Source organism: Vombatus ursinus, unplaced genomic scaffold (genome assembly GCF_900497805.2).
Source record: "Vombatus ursinus unplaced genomic scaffold, bare-nosed wombat genome assembly UNPS02014822.1, whole genome shotgun sequence".
In the NCBI taxonomy this organism is placed as follows: domain Eukaryota; kingdom Metazoa; phylum Chordata; class Mammalia; order Diprotodontia; family Vombatidae; genus Vombatus; species Vombatus ursinus.
Genome location: NW_020954600.1, coordinates 14,109,693 through 14,121,393, shown reverse-complemented (window position 1 = coordinate 14,121,393; position 11,701 = coordinate 14,109,693). Strand labels below are relative to the sequence as shown.

Below are 11,701 nucleotides of genomic sequence, written 5' to 3'. Positions count from 1 at the left end.
GGAGTATCCATACCAGAATCATAGCTTTAGAGCTGGAGGGAGTCATAGAAGGTAGCTCAGTCAACTCCCTTATTTCACTGATGAGGAAACTGAAACCAAAAGTGATTAAAGGTCACACAGATAGCAAGGGACAGAAGCAGGTCTTCAGATCCCCAAACTCGCACCTTTTCCACTGTGTCACTCTGCCTAAACTAATTAAAGTGTAGGTCTATACTGCACTTCTCCCCTGAAAAGGAAACTCCATCTCCTACCTCCCCTAACAGGACTGTTCATCTTGTAAGGGGCAGGGCAAATTGAGTAAATGAAGCAAGCTGAGTAACAGTGTGGTATAACCCATGAATCACCCAACCTATAGTAAGTGTGTACTATGTGTTAGGCACTGTGCTAAGTACTAGGGATACAAAAAAGGCAAAAGACCATTCCTGCCCTCAAAGAGCTTACAATCTAATGGTATAGTGCAGGGGTGGGGAACCTGCGGCCTTGAGGCCACATGTGGCTCTCTAGACCCTCAAGTGCAGCCCTTTGACTGATTCCAAACTGCATAGAACAAATCCCCTTAATAAAGAGGATTTGTTCTGTAAAACTTGAACTCAGTCAAAAGGCTGAGGACCTAAGGCCTAAAAGGCCATAGTTTCTCCACCCTTGGTATAGTGAATAAAATACTAGAATGGAACTCCAGAAGACCTGTATTCAAATCCTGCCTTTGGCACCTCCTACATGGACAACTATAAGCATGTCCTTTAGACTATCTGAGCCTCTGTTTTCTCCTCCATAAAATGGAAATAATTGTGCTAATAGCACCTACCTCCCGGGGTTGGTCTGAGGCTTAAATGGGATGAAGTGTTTTACAAATCTCACATGCCAGTTATAGTTGTTATTTTCAGTATGAAAAAACACTAGACTCTGCTAGCTATAATCCACTAACACAATTGTAACAGTCTGGGTTTGAGTTGTGTCCTACTCTCCATGACTCCATTTGGGATTTTCTTGGCAAAGATACTGGAGCGGTCTGCCATGTCCTTCTCTAGCTCATTTTACAGATGAGGAAACTGAAGCAATGTGAAGTGACTTACTTAAGGTCACACATCTAGTGTCTGAGGCTGAATTTGAACTCCTGAAGATGAGGCTTCCTGACTCCCAGCCCAGTGCTCTCTCTACCACACCACGTAGCTGATCTTATTATATTTGTATATGTAATATATATTTTATAATATGTTATATGGCCCAGCTGATCCTATTATATTTGCAAAAATCATTTTCTCAATTTGAATGTCCTGAGGGTGTTGGTAGTTTCAAACCCATCAGTCCCTCTTGGTTTAAAGTGGTTCAGATGTCCATGCTCTACGATAAATTCTCTTGAGATGGGACCAGCCTCTGAGGTGAGCCCTGCTAATAGTCCCTAGGCTTGGATCACAGGGGACCTCCAAGGTCATCTAATCTAATGCATATTTCCCTCTACCACATATCCATCACGTAGTCCTCTGGGCTCTGCTTGAAGACCTCCCTACCTCCCATGGCATCCCATTCCACTCTGAGATAGGTGTGATTGTTAGCAAGTTATCAAACCTAGACCTGTCTCTCTGCAGTTGTCTCCCTGCTGGTAGAACCCAAGGGAAATAGTATTTGTCACCCCTGGATGCCTGTGGTGCTTATGAGACCAAAGTCAAGGGTCTTAAGTTACCTTGAATGGGTTCTGTGGATCCATGATGCAATGAGGAGTTGGCCATTTCTTAAACACGGGCCACTTGTCACAAAGGGAACCAGGAATGAGAGTGTGGTTACTGGGAGGTCATCACCCGTCATGGGAAAAACAATCTACAGTATCTGCCGTGCTGACTGACCATGAATGGGTTCATATGCAACAAGTCAGTAGAGACATTTAAGTATGCTGCTATATTTCTCATAGAAAATGTCACACTGCCTTTTCAGAATATAAATGCTTGCTCGTGAGTTCAGAAGGCAGAAGGCAGTCCTAAGCTCTATAGTGTGAATTGTAGAGCAAACTATGTAAAAAGGGCAACGGTACCTGTTGCTTCTATTAGAGGCAGCTAGGAGGTAGTGTTGGACTGGCAGTCAGAAAGACTTGGGTTCAAATCCTACCTTAGATACTTACTAGCTGTGTGACCTTGGGCAAGTTGATTAACTTCTTTCTACCTCAGTTTCCTAATCTGTTAAATGGTAATAGTAGTACCTACCTCCTATAGTTTTGAGGATCAAACGTGATAATATATTTAAAGCACTTTGCAAACATTAAGGCTCCATATAAATGCCAACTATTATTATTGTTATTACTATTATATCCTCACTTTCTACACTGTATCCTGTATCCTCTGTATCCTCAGAAATTACCCAAGTTGGAAGGGACCTTGGAAGCCATTTAGTGTAATATGTATCTGATCATGGCTCCTAGGAGCATGCTGATAAATGTTTAACAATCAGTTCCCTCCCCCAAAACCCCACAGACTTGACACACTTTTAAGTTTAATCTGTACTACTGACATTTTATCTATCACTTTTCTTAAATCCAGGCATCACCAAAACAATAAATTAAACCCTGGTTTGTAATGTTCACTGAATTCCTAGGTGTCAATACTCACACTGAAAAATGTAACGGCCAGCCCTCTTGAGCCTATTCCAGCCAGTTTCAGGAGTCCTTTCATGTCCTTATAATATCCCCAGCAAGTGATCACTGGGCCTCTGATTTGTGACCTCCAGTGAAGGAGAAGAGATTCCCTTCTAAGGCAGTCTATCGTACATTTGGACTTCTCTTGGGACATTCATCCTGGCATCAAGCTTACATTTATCTCTTTGTAGTTTCCTCCTATTACTCAAAATTCCTCACTGTGTGGCCAAGAAGAAGTCAAACTCACACACACACACACACACACACACACACGTGTATGTATGCATGCATAAATTTGTATATATATGTATACACATATTTATACATATGTACACACGTACATGTATATATGTATAATTTTGTGTGTATGTATAGATATGCATATGTATATATGTATATATACACACACAAATACATACATATATATACACACATACACACAGATGTACAGCTATAGATATCACAGGAGGCCTCTTTCCATGGGCATTAGCCTGTCTGAAGGAAGGACCATATTGCAGGACTCAGATGCCCCTAACCTGCCAATGGGGGAGGTACCACTGAGGCCAAGAGGTTGCACACAGGATCCACCATCACTGTGTGTGTAACTATCTGGAGAGAGTTAGAGAATGTAGCAAAGAGGACCACGAAGTTGCAGCCTCACTTCTGTGGAAGAGAAGGCTGGAGGGAGTGTGGTAGAAGGGGCATCTGCATCTTGGTACAAAGAGCTTTGCCTTCTAGGTTATTTCTGCCTCTGCTCATGGGGGTTCTGACAATAAAGCCTGCCATGAGAAGACATGCTTATAATTAATGGAAGTGTCACTGTGTGCTGTAATTGGCCAGATTTTCATTCTGTATTACTCTATGGGAGGCCCTGACATGAGGGTTTTCTCTTGAGGTTCGGGGATAGTTTTAGCTTGTCAATTAAACACTCAGAGATAATTCCTGTCATACAACCCACAGAGTCAAAACCTCTCAGTATGCCCAGTGTCAGATCAGTCCCACTCTTCTTTAGCCATCACAGGCCCTGAAGACACGAACAGCCTGCGGATGCCAGCTAAGCAATCCTTCGGAGATCAATCCAATGTGCATTTCCACTAGGGAGGGCAAGGGAGAAACCTCTCCTTAACTCAGAGTGGCAGCTTCCCCTAACCAGGCAAGCCCCCAAACTCTTATCCAGCATCACACGACAGGTTGGCTTTCCTTCTCCACTGATGGCTGTAGCAGGCAGGAAGAATTCTTAGGGGCTTTTCTAGAAACTGAAGTACCAAGGACAGGGCCAGAGTCCTTTATCTCTCTTTGTAGAGATCCAGCTGGAAGATTACTCCAGAGCCAAGCCCAGGAGCCCTAGACAGAGAAGAGCATTATGATCTCAGTAGGGATTGCTCAGTGTCTGTGGCATCAGAGAAGCAATTTCTGGGACCAGCTGCGGATTTTATTTCTTCCATAACTTGTTTACACATCTTTCTCCCAGTGTCGCTAGTGTCTGTCACCTGATCAGCCTGTGTATGGGATAACGGCTGTATGTGGATGGATGTTAATGAATGCCCTATATAGGGCTTGTGTGCATATGTATGTATGATTGTATAGATGTATAGGGGCAGCTAGGTGGTGTAGTGCGTAGAACGCCAGGTCTAGAGTCAGGAAGACCTGAGTTCAAATCCAACCTCAGACTCTTACTAGCTAGGTGACCCTGGGCAAGTCACTTAACCCTGTTTACCTCAGTTTCCTCATCTGTAAAATGAGCTGGAGGAGTAAACGGCAAACTACTCCAGTATCTTTGCCAAGAAAACCCTAAATGGAGTCATGAAGATTTGGACACAATTGGAAAATGACTAATGATATTTATGTATATCCATATAAACTGCCCTCAAAATGTTTGTGTAGTTTTAAGCCATTAAACTTAATAGGGGCACCCTGTATATACATACACACATGTATACATATATATACATTTATCAATCTATCAATCTATCTCTATCTCCATCTCCATACTCTTCCACATAGCCAGATTCTTATTTCTATGTCCTCAAAAGATGAGCTGCAAAAACAGGGCAACTGGTTACCAGTTCTAATTAAGGGAAAGTCTAATATTGCAAATGCCCCTGTCTACATAGGAGTATATCTTGAACCAAGATGTAGCTTTAATATTTATGATTTGGGTACAAGCTCTTTTTATTGCTTGTGCATGAAATTTTGGGTAAGGCCCTTCCAAGACCGTCTTGAGATGAGGACAAACCAAATGGTGACTGGGGTAGGAAGCCACCTATCAAGTGGGATTTCAGGGGTCTGGGGAGGGCCACTATCTCCCTCCTCTGGAATATTCCACTATTCTGCTATTGTCTGGAATTCCACCATAAATGGAGTGGAAATGGACATGGAAAACAACAGAAATATTCTCAACTCTATTCCTTTCTTCTCTTTCCCATTATAGTCTGGGAAAGAAGTTATAGTCTTATAGTCTTTCCCCCCTCCAAGTTCTCTTATGCAAAATGGGGGAAACAAGAAATAGTTTCTATGGCCTTAGCAGTTCTGAATGGAGGCCAACTGCATGCCCTATGATTCAAGATCTAATAAAGTCTTTTGAGGCTCAGAGATCATAGCTAAAAGGATTTAGAGCTGGGAGGAACCTTAGAACACAGAAAATAAAAACAAGATGTTAGAACGTAGAATGTAGGGTGTCAGAGCTGGAATGGGCATATATATTTGTGATCCATCTGATCACAAGCTCCTCGAGGGCAGAGATGTCTTTTGCCTCTTTGTGTATCCCCAGCACTTAGCACAGTGCCTGGCACATAGTAGGAGCTTTTTTGATTAATAACATAGAATTCAGAACTGGGAAGGACATTGAAACATGGAATGTAAGAACTGGAAGGGATTCAGGTGAGGAAACTGAGACCTAGATAAGTGAGTGACCTGCTTAAGATCCCACAGATAGTAAGCAGTGAAAGCAAGACCTCTTAGTCCAGGTCCAGAATGGCCTAGGTTCTGCTGAAGAAAGACTCCACATTCTTTTTTTTTGTATTTTTTTATTAATTAAATTTTCTCCCCATCTTGTCCCTCCTCCCACCCCAAGATGGCATGCATTCTGTATACCTCTTCCCCTAATCTGCCCTCCCTTCTATCTCTCCCCTCCCTCTCTTATTCCCTTCCCCTTCCATTTTCCTGTATAGATTTCTATACCCCATTTCCTGTATATCTTATTTCCCAGTTGCATGTGAAAACAATTTTTTTTAAACATTTGTTTTTAAAATTTTGGGTTCCAAATTTTCTCCCTTACTCTCTCCCTACCCACCCTCATTGAGAAGGCAAGCAACTCGATACAGGTTATACATGTTTAGACTCCACATTCTTCTTATGGTCTGTTGCATATGTGTATTTGGGGGTTGGCATGTGGGTGGGCTAAGACACTGTGATATCAGACCATGAGTTTTCCCCTACTCTGGCAGGGTGGTATAATGGGAAGAATGCTATATTCAGAGTCAGAAGAATTGGGTTCGATTCTCAGTTCTAATTGTCTATGTGACCAGTGTACAAGTCACATAAGCTCTCTGGGCCTCAGTTTCCTCATCTGTAACACAAGATGGTTGGAGTATATGGCCTCTGGGGCCTTGTTGACTTATAATCTGATTTCCCATTTCCTATGGCTCTCTGATCTTTGGGTATTCACCCAGAGCAGAATCTTTGGGTTCCCTCCAGAAAGAAGGTCTCCCAGCATGACCCCCATGTCCTCCTTCTTCATCCACAGTTCTGCAAGGAGTAGACAACACCTTAGTGGGACTCCACAATCAGAGTTTCGCCAGAGTCATGGAACAGCGGCTGGCCCAGCTGTTTATGATGTCCCAGCAACAAGGCAGGCGGCTAAAGAGGGCCACAACTCTTGGGAGCTACACAGTTCAGGTGAGTTGGAGGAAGCACCCCAGAGTCAGAATAAATTTGTGAAAATCCATTTCCTAGTAAGTCACATAAACCAGTGTCTTTTTTTGTTTCATTTCTGTTCTTCCAGGAATTTATTTTTATTTTAAAATATATATTTCATTGATGGGCAGCTAGACAACGCAATAGATAGAGTGATGGGCCTGGAGTCAGGGAGATGTCCTTGTTGTGAGTTCAAATCCAGCCTCAGACACTTACTAGCTGTGTCACTCTGGACAAGTCACTTGACCCTGTTTGCCTCAATTTCCTCATCTGTCAAATGAGGAGAAGGAAATGGCAAACCATTCCAGTATCTTTGCCAAGAAAATCCCAAACAGGGTCACAGAGAGTCAGATACTACTGAAACGACTAAATAACAAAAAATTTCGTTGATGCCTTTTTGTCTTTCCATTGGTCATTTTTGGACCCTTCCCTCTCCCAAATGAAGCCCTTCCTTGTGACAAAGAAAAACCTCTTGGTTTGGCTCTGATGGTGTAGAATAGTTTGTCCTGCAGACTGCCAGTCTTTGGGTTGACTAGGGGTCACGATACTGTGAGGATGGAAGTGGGCCATGAAAAAGGAGACATCTGACCTTCAGCCTAAAACCAAACCAAAAAAAGATAGTCCCTTTACTTTATTAGGAGCCATCCAGACTGGGAGGGTGTATGGTGCACTGGAGTTTGAGGGTGTGGGTTCAAGTCTCAGTGATTCCACTTGTGACTTTGAATGAGATGAGGTGTTTGGTGTTTTACATCCCTCAAAGTGCTCTATAAATGTGAGCTCTTACTATTACTATTGTTACATTGTGGCAAATCACACAACCTCTCTGGGTCTCAGTTTCCTTACCTGTGAAAAAAGTAGATTGGATGAGATTTCCCCTGAGGTCCCTTTCACGTCTACATCCCTTGCTTTGCCTGGGGATCTCTACCTATATGAACATATCAGGGTTTTGGGGTTTGGTTTTTTTTTTTTGGAGGGGTTGTAACTGGTCTGGAAGGTGACAGTATTTTCATCATCATCACCATTAGGTCAAGTCACATTTTTGTAGAGCTGTAAGGTTTCCTATCTGCCCTCCCTGACCATGTCAATTTTGTGAGGCAGGCCCTACATGTGCGCTTAGCTCCATTTTACACAAACCCAGACTAAGACAGATGGAATGAAGTACTCATGGCCACGCAAGCTAGTCAGAGGCAGAGCTAGGATTTCAACCTATGGGTCTCCTCCTTCTTTGCATTACATCTGGGCAAGTCTCGTAACTTCTTGCAGCCTCATTTTCTACATCTGTAAATTAGGGATAATAATAGCACCTAACCCATAGGATTGTTGTGAGGACCAAATGAGACAGAATATATAAAGTGCTTTGCAGACCTTAAAGTGATATTTAAATGCTAGATGTTATTATTATGATGCTCAAATAAGGAATCTCCTTTATAATATTGCTAGTAAATAGCCATCCAGCCTCTGTTTGAACAATTCCAATGATGGAAAGCTCACTGCTCATCTTCCTCTTCCCCACCCCTTGCTAGACTAGGAATCTGGAAGACCTGAGTTCAAATCCTATCTCAGACACTTACTAACTGTGTGACCCTGGGCAGATCACTTCACCTCTCTCTGCCTCAGTTTCCTCCTATGAAATGGGGATGATAACACCTATTTCACAGGGTGTTGTGAGGATTCAAAGAGATAACATATGATAACACTTTGTAAGCCTTACAATGCTGCTGAATCACTAGCTATTATTATTAGCTATATCTTGCTGCCTTTTAAAAAGGAAGAGTTGCTAAGTTATGCCACCGGATTTTGAGTTTCCCCTCTGTAGTTTCCATGCAATATTTGTAATTTACAAATTATAAATTGATCAAAAGAAGAAGAAGAAATCTCCTATAGACTTGTGTCCATGAAATGAGATTTGCCTTAACTGAGCAAAAGCTTGTAATCATAGAGTTCTGTGGCAGCTGTACCAGACTGATACTGTTTGCATTTCTAAAGGGCCTGTCTAGTCCTCTCTCTCTCTCTCTCTCTCCCTCTCTCTCTTCCCCTCCCTCTCTGTCTCTTTTCTCTCTCCTCTGTCTCTCTCCCCTCCCTCTCTCTGTTTCTCTCTTCTCTCTCTCCCCTCTCCCTTCCCCCTTCTATCTCTCTCTCCTCTCCTTCCCCCCACCTCTCTCTCTTCTCCCTCTCCTTTCCCTCCTCTCTGTCTCTCCGTCTCTGTTTCTCTCTTTCTCTTTGTCTCTCTCCTCTGTCTCTCTCCCCTCCCTCTCTCTCTCTCTCTCTTCTCTCTCTCTTTCTCTCAGTTCTTTGTCTGCTTAACCATCTCAAACGTGGGGAAAAAATCTATGTGAAGCAGACGGGGGCTACAAATCTAAGTCTCTCTATATCAGATGTGCCAGTGACCTCCTAAGAGTCATAGATCCGCATAATTTGCTATTAAATCAAAATAAAGGAAGATTATTCAGAGGCCTCTTTACCACCTGCTCGGTCGTATGGAAACCCTGAGTGGCTGGCGTGCCCTGGAACCCCATGTTAAATTCATTCTCTGAGTCTCATTACATCTGGGCCTTTCTGCTTAATACAGAAAATGAAAAAGGATTAGAGTTGGGGTGGAAGAGGTGGTCTCTGGGGAGTATGAAGCTCACATTCACAAGTCTGCAGACTTAAAGGTATGATTAGGTGATATAATGGATAGAATGACTGACTTGGAATCAGGAAGACTTGAGTTTTAATCCTACCTCAGACACTTACTAGTCATGTGACTCTGGAAAAGACACATCACCTCTCTGTGCCTCAGTTTCCTCATCTGAAAAATAAAGATATTAATGGCACCTTTACCACCATTAAGATTGTCATGAGAATCAAAGGGTAGCACATGTGAAGTGCTTTGCAAACCTTAAAGTGTCATAAAAATACCAGCTATTATTGTTAGCTATCAAGTTCTCAAGGTCCTGGACAAAATCATCTTGATATTTCTATCAGGAATTTTGACTGAAAAAAAGATATTTAAATAAGTCCTATCACTTAAATCACTTTGAATTGTTCTCATGTGAAATAGCAATCCATTTGAAAACAGGGCCAGGATGTCTGGAGATTGAAAAAGATGGGAATAGCAGTATTTCCAAGGAGAGACCTGGGTTCAAATCCTCCCTCTGACAAATACTGACTCTTTGACTATGGCTAAGTCACTGAGCTTCATAGTGTCCCCGCATGCCTACTGCATGCCTATGTGCCTACTGTGAGCTGTGTCAAGACAGTTCTCTAAGATTCTAGATCCATAAGATCCTGGATGCAAAGGCAGAGGACACCTCAGGGGTCATCTGATCTGACCCCCTCATTTTACAGAGGATGTCAGGCCATTACTGATTGTCAGCAATGGGAAGAATTTCTGCTTTAGGAGCTCCCCACATCAATGGAAGCTGGTCCAGTCCCCAATAAAAACCAGTATTTCTCATTCAGGACCAAACTTCTTGTCCAGAGATGAGCTTTAAAACACACACGAGCACACACTTATGCACACACATTCATGTACATTCACATACTCCTGCACACATACATGCACATATACACTCTCACACATATGCATATGCACAAACACACACACACACACACACACACACACACACACATACCTCTCATTCACTCTGGGGATACAACTTGTTGTTTATTCATTTCCATCGTGTCCAACCTTTCATGACTCCATACCGGAATTCTAGGCAGAGTTACTGGAGTGGTTTGCCATTTCCTTCTCCAGCTCATTTTACAGATGAGGAAACTGAGGCAAACAGGTTTAAGTGACTTGCCATGGTCATCCAGGTAGTAAGTGTCATAGGCTGTATTTGAACTTGGGTCTTCCTGACTCCAGGCCCAGCACTCTATCCGTTGTGTCACCTAACTGCCTGGAGATACAGGTAGGTTCTGATTAGTGTGAATAATGAATCTCATGAAGTGATCACATTATTTCAATCCACACTGTATATTCTCATCTGTCTGGAATCAAGGATTACATTTATATAATTATAATCTTAAATAATGCACATATGAATACATGCAACCACCACACAGGATTCACTATTTGCATTAATCTGGCCCTTGCTGTATTAATTTTTGAGGACAGTGGTACAAGGGAGTTATACAAAGAGCTCAGTAGAAGGTATATATCAGATTTAAAGCAAACTTCTCAAGGACTTCTCATCCCACGTTGTCATTTAACAGATGAGATCCTGAGGTCTACAAGAGTGAAGGAGGGATTGGCCGCGGTCTTCGGGTAGCCCATAGATATGAATGGGATTCTAATCTAATTCTCAAACTAACCTGCTTTCCCTAATAGATACCACATGGCTTTTAAAAAAAGTTTCTCTCTCAGCAATACAATGATTCAAGACAACTCTGAAGGACTTATGAAAAATGCTATCCATCCCCAGACAAAGAACTGATGGTGTCTAAATGCAGATTGAAGCATACTTTTTTTTAACTTTATTTTTCTTGAGGTTTTTTTAATTGTCTGTTTCCTTTCACAAAGCAACTATTATGGATATGTTTTGTATGACTACACCTATATCGAATTGCTTGCCTTCTCAAAGTGGGGGGGTGAGGAGGGAGGAAGGGAAAGAATTTGGAACTCAAAGTTGTAAAAACAAATGTTAAAAATTGTTTTTACATGTAACTGGGGAAAAATAAAATATTAAATAAATAGAAATAAAAAAACAAGATAAACTTTAAAAAAGTTTCTCCACAGTGGAAGGCATCAGCAGCAGGGTAATCAGGCTCTATCTAGTCTAATAAAAGCCACAACATAAAGACGGGTCTTCTCTTTCCGAAAGATGGTGAAGATGCAGCGCGTCCCCGGCCCCAAAGATCCTGCAGAATTAACGTACTACACGCTGCACAATGGGAAACCTTTGCTAGGCACGGCGGCCGCCAAGATCTTGAGCACCATCGACTCCCAGAGGATGGCTTTGACCTTACACCACGTAGTTCTTCTACAGGCTGATCGTAAGGGAATTTAAAAACATCCTTGTTTCCCACTCTCTGTTTGCAATTTCATGTCTCCTGAAGAGGAAAGCTATTCTTCAGACCTGGGTTAGTGGGCCCCAATTTTAAAAATCAGATGGATGACATTTGCTTCTGCTATGGAAGGGATAGGGAGAACGGAGGGGAAACGGGACAAAAGATGTC

At 42.3% G+C, this 11,701-nt stretch overlaps 1 protein-coding gene across 1 annotated transcript in view; it reads left to right on the top strand.

The window, feature by feature from the left end:
- KIAA1549L (KIAA1549 like) overlaps positions 1-11,701 on the top strand; it is a 178,549-nt gene that overhangs the window by 62,809 nt on the left and 104,039 nt on the right. The window contains exons 9-10 of the mRNA XM_027837754.1: positions 6,369-6,520; positions 11,347-11,518. Of these exons, the coding sequence (XP_027693555.1) occupies positions 6,369-6,520; positions 11,347-11,518 (324 nt within the window). The remainder of the gene's footprint in view (positions 1-6,368; positions 6,521-11,346; positions 11,519-11,701) is intronic.